The sequence below is a fragment of the Schistocerca gregaria genome, chromosome 8 (assembly GCF_023897955.1).
Source record: "Schistocerca gregaria isolate iqSchGreg1 chromosome 8, iqSchGreg1.2, whole genome shotgun sequence".
Classification (NCBI taxonomy): domain Eukaryota; kingdom Metazoa; phylum Arthropoda; class Insecta; order Orthoptera; family Acrididae; genus Schistocerca; species Schistocerca gregaria.
In genome coordinates this window covers 327,257,958-327,274,353 of record NC_064927.1, presented here as the reverse complement: position 1 = coordinate 327,274,353, position 16,396 = coordinate 327,257,958, and the positions used below count along the sequence as shown (strand labels likewise).

At 42.9% G+C, this 16,396-nt stretch overlaps 1 protein-coding gene across 1 annotated transcript in view; it reads left to right on the top strand.

Moving 5' to 3' along the window:
* The window catches only part of LOC126284899 (odorant receptor Or2-like), a 52,163-nt gene extending 36,063 nt beyond the window's left edge, over nt 1-16,100 (top strand). The window contains exons 4-5 of the mRNA XM_049984162.1: nt 6,840-6,995; nt 16,026-16,100. Coding sequence (XP_049840119.1) covers nt 6,840-6,995; nt 16,026-16,100 — 231 coding nt within the window. The remainder of the gene's footprint in view (nt 1-6,839; nt 6,996-16,025) is intronic.
* Nucleotides 16,101-16,396: the final 296 nt, after the last annotated feature.

Here is a 16,396-nt window from a genome sequence, read left to right as displayed (position 1 = left end):
CAGTCGAGAATTATCCATGGAAGTGATATGCCCACTCGCCTTGGTACAACTAAGAGCTGTCACGAAGTAACTCAGCTGATGGAGGCTTCCCTTGAACTTCCATTGGATGATGATCATAGCTGCTACAATGTTCTCACAGCGGGTACACCTCGACCAAGTACTTTCGTGGCAGGAACAGAACCTGGATACACCGAATGAAAGTGTTCCGTACGAGCAGGGGAAACATAAAAAATGAACAAAAGAATTTATACGTGGCTAACAATCACAATACCAGATCCACACAAAAAAAAACGTTCACTTCCCAAGATGACAATCGTTACTATGGGTGGATGGGATAATATGCTCATGACTGCCATTCACACCGCGCATCCAGAACTTGTGGCCTCTGCGACAAGCTAAGGAAACTCCACACACCTCACCTTAAGGTAGCGACGCTAGCTGACAATATATCGATATGAAGGTATCAATCTACTCCTATGAAATCGGAAGCTGGAGTAGGAGCTCATTCATTAGATACGACCTTTGCTTCGGCACTACCTGACTTCAGCTGACTCAAATATGACCTGATTTTCTTATGCATTTTAATGTTTGACACAGGAAAATCTATTAACAGTCTCATGAGGCCACAGATATCAGGGCAGCATTTTCCCCGTGATCCTCCGTGTCCCTTACTTAGCTCCAGAAAGTCTTCACATAAATATCATACCCCACTCTCATTGAAACAGCGTCTCTCTCCTCCCCCCATCCTTGATTGTACCTACGGATCTCTCTAATGTATAAGAGAAACTTTATGTTTCGCCGTCTCCTATTTAGCCTGGATATCCTCAACGTTATTACATACTGGTCATAGATCATTAAACAATTAAAAAATCCTCAGTGGTGAACTTAAGTCTGGCAGCCATCCTCTTATGTGCCTCATGGCAGGCTGTATCAAGGGCAAGACTAAGACAATCTACATAACTAAACGAGAATGGTTAATTATTAATGGGGATATCTAGTTTTTGTTAGTATGTCCCTGTAAATATGGCTGAGGATAATACGGGGTAGTCGTCACATGAGAAATATTATTATTAAAACGAACGTTTTTTTTAATTAATGCGGTAACTTGCCAAGGCCTTACGATATCCTAATATGGTTAATATAACACTTAAGCGCTGGATACTAACAGTGGTCGACATTCCTTTATTAGGAACTGCTGAGGGCTGGAAACTAAAGAATAACTTGGCAGTGTAGCAAAACCTACGGCTGTAAGACAACAAGTACAGTATGCGAAACGTGCGTTGAACATGATCGCCACACTCGCCTTATGCAACCCAGTAAGTCAGCAGTAGCCGAATATTGTATCTCCACTGAACATTCTAGGGACAGTTCAGCCATGGAAATCTTGGGCTCGAAGAGATCCTTCTGGGATACAATTATTAAGGAGTCCGTGCAAATACGATTGGCGGAAGATGTTATTAATCATGATGGCGGCTTTCAACTGGATAAGGAGTGGGACCCGTAGATTTCTTCAATATCTGCAGAAAGGAAATATTTTATGACTAGTGACACATCTAGTGACAACTTTATTAATTTGACATCTGAATTTCAACTATGCAAGGCCGCCTTGCGACAGCCACCGCGCATGTACTACCGCCGTTAGACATGTTGCTACGTGCCATGGACGAAGCAATATTGAAAGACGACGTCAAACTCGATGCAGGTTGCTCATGTAGTGATTACCTATGCACATGTCACTTCACGCCAATTTTTTGATACAGTGTCCACGGTGTGAAATTGCAATCACAAGTGAAAAGCACTTACCTGAAGATGAATGAATGGTTGTCAGCCGAAATATTGTGGCAAGAAGTCGAAGTCATTGGCAACAATCCCGAAACAACTACGGAATACTCTTTACGCCAGGAAAATTTCAAATCACTGAAAGGCATATATTCGGACTGTCCATCGGGCAATATTTTCGGTTTTATGGGATCTAGGACGGACACAACTCAATGCCTGATTATCAGTTCCTAAGTTACAGTTATTATGCTCCAGGTTAAACTTAAACTATTCTAGGACAGAAACGCCCACCAAAGCTGCCAACTCATAAACAGAATAATTTACTTCTGCAGCTGACGAGACTCTAGAGTATAAGCCAGAGACCTCCGCTCTCATTCACGTTCTTGTAACAAAACGGCACCACGCCAGATTTTGAAATGTCTGTCTGCACAACAAACAGCAAGGTGAAGTCTGTAACACCTAGTACTGGGGCAGTACACAACGTTTGTTTCAAGGTATAAAAGTGCTCCTGTTGAAAATCTCCCTACGCCTCACTGGAAATTCTTATTTTTCTGACACAGATGAGAAAGTAGAGCAGCAAGTTGGGCGCAAATGGGCGTAAATTTTCTGAGAAAATTCACCATGACTATGAATCGTGCAACGCACTTCATGTCATTGGACAGCAGAAACCTGTACGGAATATGAGTGCATCCTGATCATTGTTATCCCCACAGACGATAACATGTGCGCCAAAGAGATTTTACTCTGGGCCAAATTTTCGTTTGAGAGCTTAACTATCAATCCCGCCTCACTCAGATCTCCCAACACTTTTCTAAGATATTGTAAATGTTCTACGATGGATACTCTATAAATGAATACATCGTCTAAGTAATTATTGTTGCACTTAAATTTTAGATCCCCCAACACAGAATGTAAAAGGTGGGACAACACCGCCGCATCTGTGGGCTGTCCAGAGCGCACTCTGTTAATTCCAAAAAGATTGAAATTAGTGCAAAACATTGTTAAACACAGAATTTTTCGTGAGAGATATCTGGTAATAGGTTTAATTAAATGAAAGTCCAACTCAGTAAAAACACGTATTCCTGCAGATCACATAAAACTGTTATGTCGGGCAGGAAGTAGAACAGTTTCCAACCACACCTTCTAATTTGAAGCATGGTAATCAACGACTGGTCTACACGCTGCATTACTTGGCTTTGGCACCAAAAATATAGGAGCTATTTAAGAAGGAAAAGAAAGTCTAATAATGCAATCAAGTATCCGCTGATTTACAGTTCTATACACCTTTATCTTAGGTGTTAAAACCAGACCACAGTCCGCCAAATTTGTTCCAGTAATAAAAGTGGGAGGGGGAATGAGGGCTCAAGGCTCATCAGTCCAGGAAAGGAGGGAGGAGATATGACATTGATTGCACCACATAAAATAGTGTGGACAGGCCTCAGAAGGTGAGGGGAGACGTATTAAAGGTGAGGGGACGGAGAGTTACTTTCAATATACCTCAGTCAACTGCCTCACATGTAACCTGACACTATCCATGTGATCTCATACCCCCTTACCAGTTCCTGGAAAACTGTTCGCGTATGCCCATTGATCCACTACTAGCACTAATGCAGTCGTCACAAAACATGAACCATGTAAACGTATTCTGAACATTTTCTCCTTGAATTCATTCTTGGGACATGCTTCTGCGGCTCACTGCTGGATTTCAATAAAACTTACAATAAGAAACTATTCCTGTACGAAATAAACAATTTGACACGCCCTGCTAAACCTACAGGACAGGACAGGTAGTTGGAATTGTTGCAAAGGGCCAAAATGAGCGGCTGTCAGTTACACTCAAACAAATATAACTTTATTTATTTGACAAAACATCACAGTACAAATTATTGAACTTAGTTATCGGCTGAATACGCCACACTATCTTATGCCTTAAAGGCACATCTACTTTAATTTAAAAAAAAAAAAAAAAAAACGGCTAAAAGCCATTAACTCAAAATTCAGACGCCAAAGAGAGTATTTAGAAGGCAGAAGGCCTCACTTTAATTATGTTCACTAATTTGACTTAAATCACAAAAATGTAACACTTGAAAAGCAACAACCTTCATTTAAAGACTACTAAAGGCCCATGATTGAAGACTCAAGGTAAAATCAAATAAAAGAAACACAAGGCAGAAGGTTTGATCTTCGATTAGGCTGAAGGCTCGAAAGACGAAGATCCTTAATTGTAAATTGGCTGAAGGCCCATGGCTTAGAACGCCACTAAAAACAATTCAACTTTAATTCAAAACCGTCGGCTACAAGCTATACAAATGCACACAACAGAAAATAAGAAAAAGCAGTGCGGCTAACGGCGCTCAGAAGATTCGGGGTCTGCCAGCACTTGAAATACTAACAATCACTTAGGTGAGACAGGCAGTCGGTACAACCATTCTCGATCCGACGACAACCCAACCGTCAACAGACCCACCGACAAGGTAACTTGCGCCCCACTCGACCGGCACACAACGGGGAGTTCAATTATAAACATAAAAGGCATAGACACCCTCAACCAAGCATACATTAAGGTGTCGAACTACACACCATGCTGGACAGCGACAACATAGTGAGGAAATAGCATTGCGCAAATTCATGTCAACGGCCACGGCAGGTAACCGGAACGCTAATGGCCACAAGGCAGAAAATTCCGCTGGTGCACTGGATTTGCAAATAACCAAATATAGTTTGACTCCGCCGGACGGTGGCTAAACCTTCGCCAACTCGAACACGCACGTTGTTGCTCGCGGGAATGTCCAACAGCCAACAACGAGATTCCTGGGTTCGATTCCCGGCGGGGTCAGGGATTTTCTCTGCCTCGTAATGGCTGGGTGTTGTGTGATGTCCTTAGGTTAGTTAGGTTTAAGTAGCTCTAAGTTCTAGGGAACTGATGACCATAGATGTTAAGTCCCATAGTGATCAGAGCCATTTGAACCAACAACGAGAACCAAACAGCACAATGTCAACAGTCTTGACTTGCTGGTAAATTAAATCTAAACTGAACTTTCGTGTCCAGGATCGGTGAGCCACGGACCTCGTAGCAATGGGAACAGCCCCACACACTCCGACACTGCGTAGAGACCTCCAGCGGGCCCGGCCAAATGACGCCCCGCGGAGATTTCCTCGCTGCTCCACGCCAACCGACCGACTGCCACAAGTCAGCAAGGAGACAGGACTCAAATAACTGAGCAGTTGACATCAAAGGCTACTCACAGTTTCACGAACACATGCACGAAGGGCTAGACAATACAAATAGCAGGGACTGTGCAATAGCAAGGACGAATCACGAGTCGCCACACGCAGGCAACCCATAAGCGATCGGCGGCCAACATACACGACGTCCGACAAGACGACCGACCGACGACCAGCCAAGGTGGTGCGCACTCAGGTGATACGTATCGGCAACCGTCGGGTGAGTCATGGCTGTCCGGACATCACTTCAGGCGCGCCCTGACTGAATTTCTGCCACGTCCTAAGTCAAACACTGCCAGATCCAAAGTGCACTGATAGCGGTTTCCAACACACTGGCAGATCCGAACCAACTCCGAACACACGACAACCGGGAAGTAATATAGTCAGCAAAGATAATACGCCAGGGCTTATATCGATAACCGCCGCTACTGCCGCTCACGGGGAGGCAAAGCAGCAACTCAGTGAGAACCGAAGTGGAACTAACATAACGAGGTCGCGGTATGGAGGAAAAAAGAGGCAGAATGTAAAATAAGAGATCGTGCGAACGTGAACCACGCACGGCTCAATTTCATTTAGAACATGAACTGTCACGTTTTTCATATATAGCACATATGTACTACTCATTTAAGGCAAATTATCAAAAGAAAGAGGGAACAATCAGTGAATCGAAACTTCCTAGCAGTTCAAAATAGGAGCCTTTGCTTTTCGCGTACAAGTGTTCTACCAACTGAGCGATCTATGCACGACTCACATCTTCACAGCTTTACTTCCGACAGTACCTCATCTCCTATCTTGCATCTCCTAGTCTCCCAAGTAGTAGATCATTACATGAGTGAAGATCAGCAATCCCGCGAAATCATCGTAATCATCGTCTGGCAAAACTGTTGTTGTTGTTGTGGTCTTCAGTCTTGAGACTGGTTTGATGCAGCTCTCCATGTTACTCTATCCTGTGCAAGCCTCTTCATCTCCCAGTACCCACTGCAACCTACATCCTTCTGAATCTGTGTAGTGTAGTCATCTCTTGGTCTCCCTTTACGATTTTTACCCTCCACGCTGCCATCCAATACTAAATTGGTGATCCCTTGATGCCTCAGAACATGTCCTACCAACCGATCCCTCCTTCTGTTCAAGTTGTGCCACAAACTTCTCTTCTCCCCAATCCTATTCAATACTTCCTCATTAGTTATGTGATCTACCCATCTAATCTTCAGCATTCTTCTGCAGCACCACATTTCGAAAGCTTCTATTTTCTTCTTGTCCAAACTATTTATCGTCCATGTTTCACTTCCATACAAGGCTACACTCCATACAAATACTTTCAGAAATGTCATCCAGACACTTAAATCTATACTCGATGTTAATAAATTTCTCTTCTTCAGAAACGCTTTCCTTGCCATTGCCAGTCTACATTTGATATCCTCTCTACTTCGATCATCATCAGTTATTTTGCTCGGCAAATACCAAAACTCCTTTACTACCTTAAGTGCCTCATTTCCTAATATAATACTCTCAACATCACCGGACTTAATTCGACTACATTCCATTACCCTATTTTTGCTTTTGTTGATGTTCATCTTATATCCTCCTTTCAAGACACTATCCATTCAGTGCAAGTGCTCTTCCAAGTCCTTTGCTGTCTCTGACAGATTTACAATGTCATCGGCGAACCTCAAAGTTTTTATTTCTTCTCTGGAAAAACTAACACTTGTTAATTTGATACATCGTCAGTGAGATGAAAAGTGTGTGATATGACGTTGGTTTTGTCTGTCTGTCCTAACAATTATTTATTTTGTTAATTGAAATTCGCATCGTGTCAGTAATATTAATGTTAACAGGCCGAGGCTGTGTCAGCGGCGGCTTACAGCTGCGCATGGATGGAGGCGAGTGAGAGTTTCAAGCGAGCCCTGAGGATTCTCATCAGTCGCGCACAGAAGCCGCTGGTGATCACGGCCGGTCACCTCTACCCCATCAACAGGCCTGCCTTTGTCTCGGTTAGTACGTGAGTATGTGCGTGAGAGCTACATCTGGTGGAGTAAAATCCGGATTTAAGGTGTTCTGCCGCCAAGGGAATGAGTGGAGAGTGAATGATCGTACCTTTGTTTCCCTCTTGTGCGTTCCTTTAATTGTAAAGGAACGCACAAGAGAGAAACAAAGGTACGATAATTCACTCTCCACTCATTTCCTTTGAGGGAAATTAGTGATGAAACTTTGGGCTGTTGTGCGTGCACCAACGAAGGTTTCTGAATTAGTACAACCATTTTGCAATAGGTGTTGCACGAGATATATGAACTATTGAACTTGATTAGTATTTATCGGCTCACCCGAGAAAGTACATGCATTTCACGGTAGGTGGCGTACGAATCATTTCAACAAGTGTGTTTACGCGGTGTCCAACAACGGCTTCTATCGTTTGAACTTCAGTAACTGAAACAAAAATAAAACTATGAATATTAAATCGAGAAGATTTTCACGATATGTTGTTAATGGCGTTTTAAGATTGAAGATGTTCAAGTTGCCTCCCACCGGCAATAATACAACGTCTGACATATGTCATGGTTGCTATTAAAAAGAATTTACATGTAATCACAATCACCTCTCGTATGTCATCCAACATACGTGGTTGGTGGCGTGCACTGGGTCCTTTAGACCCACAAAAAGAAGTCTGTCGGCGTTAGATCGGGAGATCTGGATGAAAACACAACACTTCCTCATTGGCCTACACACATCTCAACAAATGTTTCATCCAGACATTGCTGCGAGTCATGTGAAAGTCACCGTCTTGTTGAGCAACCACCATCTTGTTCCAGTCGGTGAATATCTAATGTAGTACGTACCTTCAACATGGTAAGGTACTTTACACATGTCACTCTTCCTCCAAAAAACAACGGTCTTACAACTCATTTGACAGGTGTATCACACCACATTTGTTGGTGAACTGTGACAATTCTGGTAAGAAGGTGGTAACCTATTACATCATCACTTATGTCATCTACGAGTCATCATATTTCCCCAGACTTCCACCCCTTCACACCTCTATCAAACGCCAACGACCCTGTAAATGAAATGGCAGGAAATTGAAAGAAACGTGGTTTTCCATCTAATCCTATAACCTCACTGTGGGAGTAGGGTTGTTGAGCTCAGTATAAATTATTAATAAAGTAAAAAATCCTAGACGTCACATCATCAAGCTTGTGGAAGTAGGTCATTTATGCTAAGCATACTCGTGCCATACTAGTGCAGCCCTACTATGATGTCAGAATCCAACACAACAACTGAACAAGGCGACCAGGGCATACTGGCACATGTTTATTACGTCAGAATCCGAGATGATGGATTTTGGACATTGGCTCAGTTCTATGATGCCAGATTCCAAGACGGATAAAAGAAAGTAACTTGTCTGCTACATAGCACACAGTCCTGAAGAAACCCTGTAGGGCTACTTACAACGTTTAGGTCACTTGTTGTACGTCCTAAATTAGAAAAGTCCCCTCCGATGTAATTTAAACAAATCTTTTAGCTTGCACAGCATTTATGTAATACAGCATTGTAAGCCTACTTATTCCGTTAAGTTGAAGCCCAATTTTAAAACAATATGCTGCATAGTAGGAACAGTCGTGTTCTTATTCACCACTGCAGTCTCGGAAAACGGTCTTTCACAGCTGTAATGAAGCATGCTGGGATGTACGTAATGCTGAGCAGTATTGGGCAGCTGGCAAGACCCCTATTCTGCTACTGCTACTGCCCCACACCACAGCAGACATAATGGACGTACAATGCGATCTATGTGGCACATTGGATTATCCTGCTGGTAGATGCCATAAAGATGAGGAACAAACAAACTGCTTGCAGGTGTGGACACAGTCAACAAGAATAGACGGTTACCTGCGTGGATCCATTATTCCTTCCAGACTTAAAACCTCACCCAGCGATTGCTACTAAATCATTTCCCAGACCATAACGCTTCCACCTCCCGGCTGTTGCAAGGTGTTTGCTTTCAGGTATCTGACGCCATATACATCAACAGAGATCTGTCCAATGGAGCATTGAACGTGATTCATCTGGAAAGGTCATCTGCTGGCACCCATTAAACGTCCAGTTGCGGTATTGGAATGCAAATTCTAGCTTCTGTCGCTGTTGAACATCAGTCAACATGGACGCATAAGCCATGCACCTACGGGAGAGTCTCGTACGTAGCAACTTTCACTGAACGGTTATTAACTAGACTCTTTTGATATCCCCTTGGTTCATCTGGGCGATCAGTTGCTCCACAGTTCACGTCTATTCCCCAATACACATTTCCACAGTTGTCACTCACGCCTGTTATCTATGGCCCATGGTGCAGCGTACTTACCTCAGGGCCAGTTTTGAATAGTATAATTTTTCCAAACACGGTATACATTAACCGCTACAGCACATAGAGGGTTTACAAACTTATGCGTTTCCGAAATGCTTAGTTATAGAGATACGTTAATATTTAATGAATTTTTGTTAACATTTGTGCTTTAGTAGTATGAGTTATATATTTTATTCTACATGTTTTAGGTTATTTTAGGAAATGAGATAGAGACGGTGTGACGTCGCTTGACATTCGTTATTCGTTATATACAAAGGAAATTATATATATTTTTTATATATATTTACTTTTAATTTATCAGCATGCTTCTTTCTCTCAGGGAATATGTCTTTTCATATCACTTTTACTTACGTGCAGATGTAAATACGAAACGGGTTCTTGAAGGGCCCTAGTTATTCACGTACCAACTTTAGATTTTGAACGTGATGACTAAAATATACACTCCTGGAAATGGAAAAAAGAACACATTGACACCGGTGTGTCAGACCCACCATACTTGCTCCGGACACTGCGAGAGGGCTGTACAAGCAATGATCACACGCACGGCACAGCGGACACACCAGGAACCGCGGTGTTGGCCGTCGAATGGCGCTAGCTGCGCAGCATTTGTGCACCGCCGCCGTCAGTGTCAGCCAGTTTGCCGTGGCATACGGAGCTCCATCGCAGTCTTTAACACTGGTAGCATGCCGCGACAGCGTGGACGTGAACCGTATGTACAGTTGACGGACTTTGAGCGAGGGCGTATAGTGGGCATGCGGGAGGCCGGGTGGACGTACCGCCGAATTGCTCAACACGTGGGGCGTGAGGTCTCCACAGTACATCGATGTTGTCGCCAGTGGTCGGCGGAAGGTGCACGTGCCCGTCGACCTGGGACCGAACCGCAGCGACGCACGGAAGCACGCCAAGACCGTAGGATCCTACGCAGTGCCGTAGGGGACCGCACCGCCGCTTCCCAGCAAATTAGAGACACTGTTGCTCCTGGGGTATCGGCGAGGACCATTCGCAACCGTCTCCATCAAGCTGGGCTACGGTCCCGCACACCGTTAGGCCGTCTTCCGCTCACGCCCCAACATCGGGCAGCCCGCCTCCAGTGGTGTCGCGACAGGCGTGAATGGAGGGACGAATGGAGACGTGTCGTCTTCAGCGATGAGAGTCGCTTCTGCCTTGGGGCCAATGATGGTCGTATGCGTGTTTGGCGCCGTGCAGGAGAGCGCCACAATCAGGACTGCATACGACTGAGGCACACAGGGCCAACACCCGGCATCATGGTGTGGGGAGCGATCTCCTACACTGGCCGTACACCTCTGGTGACACACTGAATAGTGCACGGTACATCCAAACCGTCATTGAACCCATCGTTCTACCATTCCTAGACCGGCAAGGGAACTTGCTGTTCCAACAGGACAATGCACGTCCGCATGTATCCCGTGCCACCCAACGTGCTCTAGAAGATGTAAGTCAACTACCCTAGCCAGCAAGAACTCCGGATCTGTCCCCCATTGAGCATGTTTGGGACTGGATGAAGCGTCGTCTCTCGCGGTCTACACGTCCAGCACGAACGCTGGTCCAACTGAGGCGCCAGGTGGAAATGGCATGGCAAGCCGTTCCACAGGACTACATCGCGCATCTCTACGATCGTCTCCATGGGAGAATAGCAGCCTGAATTGCTGCGAAAGGTGGATATACACTGTGCTAGTGCCGACAGTGTGCATGCTCTGTTGCCTGTGTCTATGTGCCTGTGGTTCTGTCAGTGTGGTCGAGCGATGTATCTGACCCCAGGAATGTGTTAATAAAGTTTCCCCTTCCTGGGACAATGAATTCACGGTGTTCTTATTTCAGTTTCCAGGAGTGTAGTTGCCGTTAACTGAACTGAATGTAATTTTGTTAATTTCTATTTATTGATTGCAAAGCAAGGCTTGAGAGAATTTCGACTGTTGCCGTGGAGCAACCAAGATAAAACTTACCGAACTCATGGAATCTGTATAGTTTGGAAACATGAACTTAAACGTAAATTAATTACCTGTTGCAACTTAAAAAAGTTCTTATAACGAAATCTCTCTCATTTACAGTTACTGTTAACACTGAAAAATAATGGCTGACCAGAGGCTGCATCGGAAGATGAGCTTCTCGCAGCGCAAATTACTGAAAAAATGCTTACTAAAAATAATTAGCCCCTTCGAGCATTTGAGATGACAACTATTACAAAGAAATTCATTTTTTAATAATAATAACAAATTTCTTTTAGCAATAGATACGAATAATTTAGATAAAATATGTATAGCCGCTCAATGGCTGCCTTCCATATAGCGAAACAAAACAATACGTCCTTCCTCCTCGGCCGTACAATCGCGTCTCATTTGATCCTTTTTTATTTTCATAGACATTAAATTATCTCTGCATATCAGTTGTTTCAAGAACATTAACTATATCTTTTACACTAATTATATTCACAAAATACGTAATCTACGATTTACAACCGCTAAAAATGTCAGTATTTGTGGCGTACCGTCACAATGAGAGAGACAAATACTGATCTACTTTCACTTTTTTTATTCTGACCTATTATGTCAAGGAAATATATAAAAATAGGCCCAAAATTCTCTAACGACATTAGGTAATATGAACCAGATGCGTTGTACGTGGTGTGTACACATCGAAAGTCGTAGCAAAGACTTCCTTAGAAGTATTCTGGTATCACCATGATGATGTTACCATGCTCAGTGGTTTACAGTATTGTAATATCATAAATGAATAACATACTAAAAATTCGTAGCAGAGATTTCTCCATTCCCCTGATAGGTGTTGTCTGTAAGGATACATCAGAGAATTCCATATAATCTGTACACAGAGCGATATCACACTCTGGATGGTTTTCCTGCCATGCATCAGGTTTCTGAAAGTTAGTGCAGTCGTAGTGTTCTCTTATATGGTTCTTACACTATAATACAGGAACACTGTCAGCAACTGAGAATTGAACATTGCAGTTATTTGTGCTGAACCCCGCTATAATTCAGATGGTTCAGATGGCTCTGAGCACTATGGGACTAAACTTCTGAGATCATTAGTCCCCTAGAACTTAGAATTAGTTAAACCTAGCTAACCTAAGAACATCACACACATCCATGACCGAGGCAGGATTCGAACCTGCGACCGTAGCGGTCTCGCGGTTCCATACTGCAGCGCCTAGAACCGCATGGCCACTTCGGCAGGCGCTATAATTCAGATCCAAAGCATTATTTTATACCGTAACACTACACTGAGCTCTTGATCTGAATTTGTTTCTTAATCGTCAGTCTTCTGACTAAGTGGTGCGGCCCGGCACGTAATGCTGTCCTGTGCCATCTCTTTTATCTCAGAGTAGCACATGCAAACTACTTCCTTCATTACTTGCAGGTTATATTTCAATCTCTGCCTTCCTCTAAAGTTTACGCTCTAGTACCATGGAAACTAATTTCTGATGTCTGAAATACGACGTACCCTCCTGTCCCTTCTTCCTGTCAGTGTTTTTTACGTATTCCTTTCCTCACTGATTCAGCTGAGGACTTCCTCATTCTTTACCTTATCAATCTTCCTTATTTTCAGCATTTTCTGTTGCATCATATTCCAAATGCTTCGATTCTCCTCTGTTCCCGTTTTCCTCACAATCCTTGCTTCATTATCGTACACAGTCGTAAACCAAAGATAATAAAATTGAGGCATACGTTCGACACCAGTAGACATTTCTGGGACAGGAATGCCATTCTTGCCCCAGATATTCAGCTTTTTATGTCCTTCTGGCTCCGTCCGTCATGGGTTACTTTGTTGCGAAGGTAAACAGTTTGTTAGCTTCGTCTGCGCAGTGATAATTAATTCTGAAGACCATAGTGGCTAGAATATATTTGGACATGTTTTATATAAAAAGGATCTAATTATTGTCATTGCTGACCGAAACTGGTAGTCTGAGGACCTACAAATCTGTGACCATAGACGTGAAATAAAAGAAATTTATTCTAGTTTTTCGGGTCACTGTTCCAATTGCGACCATGTCGCAAGTTGTGAGACTTCATGAAGAGTATACTAGTGGTGAAAATCTGCACTACTACTCCACTTTTTCCTTTAGGCTATTGAATCGGTTGTATTGGTGCAATATCCCTATTGGTTAGCTATCAGACAAATTTTGACATGACGCCCAGTTACCTGGCTGTTGTCGTGTCGGACTCGTATGTCTGCTGTGAGGCAGTATTTTAGTTGCAGTAGTGGGGTCTTACCTACCACCCCGGTGCAGCATACTGCTACACATGGCTCCAACATAGCTTGGCGGAGCTCTAAATAAAGTTTGCGGGTAAAGAGGTGTAATGTGGGGGGGGGGGGGGGGGGGGGGAAGGGCCCTTGACCTGGTGCTTGTTTAAATAAAGACACAGTTGTTTCTACTACGGTAGCGGAGCTCGGTTCCGGACTGAAGCACCTAGAACCACTCGGCGACAGCACCCGGCTTGAAATTTGGTGTTTAACACATATCAAAAAGTAGGCTTACACATGCGTGATACATATGCTGCTCAAACCATTTTTCTTGAAAAATGTCGATTGAAAAAATGTGGAATTTGTGGTGGGACATCGTGGAATATTCGCAGTTCTGTCCTTCCAGTTTCATGAAGTTCCGTAGGTGGTGGCCTTACACGTAGTCTTGAAAATGACGTCCGTAACGCAGGTGCGCTCCTACCAGAGAGCTGATACTGCGTCTCTTTTGGCGGAAAAACGGAGCATCGCAGATATTCATAGGCACTTGCAGGGTGTGTACGGAGGCCTGGAGGTGAACAAAAGCACAGCGAAACACAGGGCTATGCCTCTGCTATCACCACAACAAGTCGCGCAAACTCGTCCGATCTCGCAGGCGCCGATCTGCCGCACAGGCCTATGACTCCTACAATGATTGATCTCGCACTTTCCGACTTCCATCTGTTTGGGCTAATGGAGGGTGTACGCTACAGGAATCAATAAGTGGATGACCGGAAGGTTGCTGATGCAGAAAGACTCTGGGTCCAACACCGACCATTTGAGTGGTAACATTCGGGCATACAACCTCTTCTAATAATATGGGTAAGCACGTTGCCTTGAATGGAGATTTTGTCGAAAAATAGGGTCTTGTAGCGAGAAGAGTTGGGAGTAATGTAGTGTATTTGAATCCTGAATAAAACCAACATAATTTTAAAAAAAATGTTTTGCATTAGTTATTGTGTGCCCCAATATTACGGTAAAAATTAGAGTGAGATAACGTGTGTGCCTTAGACTAGTCTGTCTGAATATGGCACTTGCTATATAGACTGGAACGTCTACTTCAAAGAAATGTGTACAGCTGCAATGGTATAACACTTTCCTTGTTTTCTATGAGAGCCTGTTCATCACTGTGTAAATAATGCAACCTGCATCCAAATAGATCTTCTTACTGTAGTCAAGTCTTCGGCTACTGCACAAAGTTTGCTCCCCACAAATTTCTTAGTTACCAAACTGACTATTACTTGTTGCCTCACTATGTGTCCTGCCAATGGATCCCTTGGCTCTGTCAGCTTGTGACATAAATTTATTTTTTGGCTCAGTTTGATTCAGTACTTCATCATCAGTTCTTTTTACTGCCAGTCTCCATTTTAAATTACTCTCGATTTCGCCCATCGTCAGTTCATTTGCTGCCCAAATATCAAAATTCACTTACCACTTTTAGTTCCTCATTTCCTAATCTAATAGTCTCAGGGTCGCCTGAGTCAATACAACTACACTCCACTACCCCTGTTTAGATTTTTTTTTTGATGCTCACTCTATTACTTCTATTCCAGAAGCTATAGATCCTGTTCAACTGGTCTTCCAAGTCCTTTGTCGTGCAGGTAGCAACATGTTCCATAGTTCATTTGAACGATTCCTTTATCGAAATCATTTGGAACGAATCAGTTTGCAGCACATGGATACATGATAACTGTTAGCATTAATGAACACATTATCCTTTTATTCCTACTCAATTGATTGCACTGAATACAAGTATTTTTTTTTTTTTTTTTTAGTTTTTAATTCTATTACTGACTGCCAGTGAAATCCTGAGAGAATAAACTCACGAATATGCACAGATGAGTTCGTCTTCCTTTTCAACTGATACCTTCCATTCATACCATACTCAACATTACTTATGCTCTTAGATATGGTTTAGCGACTATTCTGATGCACACCTCATTACTTGGACAAAAGCAGACAAAGTAGTCTCTGTTTGCATAATACTCATATAGCTACTAGGAAACCAGGGACCCTATGGATAAGATAAGGTCAAGAGGCATAGGTGATAACAGTGCTTTCTGTACTGAAAGTGATATACTTACGTTTCTGCTCTGGTAATGGTTAGCATCATCATGACAAGAAGCATCAAAACAATTTCAGTTTTCATATGCAGTATTATTGCCTGCAGAGTACATATACAGTGTTGAAGCTTAAATAGCACATGTTATTTAATAAAATGTGAAACACTAATCAAACACGTAGAAGCTAGAGCATTTAGAGACAATGTAGACTTTCAGAAAATACAAAAGTATGTTATCGGGTTTGCAGGATAATATTCTGAGAATGAAATCAGACTGAAAATAAGTAACTATAGTTATTAGTATACCTATAGTTTTTTTGACATTTTCTTAAATTTGGTCTTATTTTACAGTTGGTGAATGCATCGTACACGTACTACGCACTGCTGTGTCAATTCAACAAACGCGCAAAGGAACAAGCGCTCTGAAACATCAGGCAAGGTGGTTAATTAAGATAAACTTCAATCAACAGTTTATCGGTGTTTACCATTAGTTTGCTGTATATTTTTGTACTGCAATTAGAAACACAGCTAAGTCACGAGACTTGTATGAAGTATTAAGGAAATGCAGGCTCTGGAGAATAACAATTTCAAAAACACTATTATAAAACGTCAGAAGCCGTGATGCACTTAGTTTGCCATTATTATGTCTATTGTCACTATCAGGCTGCAACAGCATAATATTAGCTCTACTTCTGAAACCCTTTCAATAAAATTTTCACAAC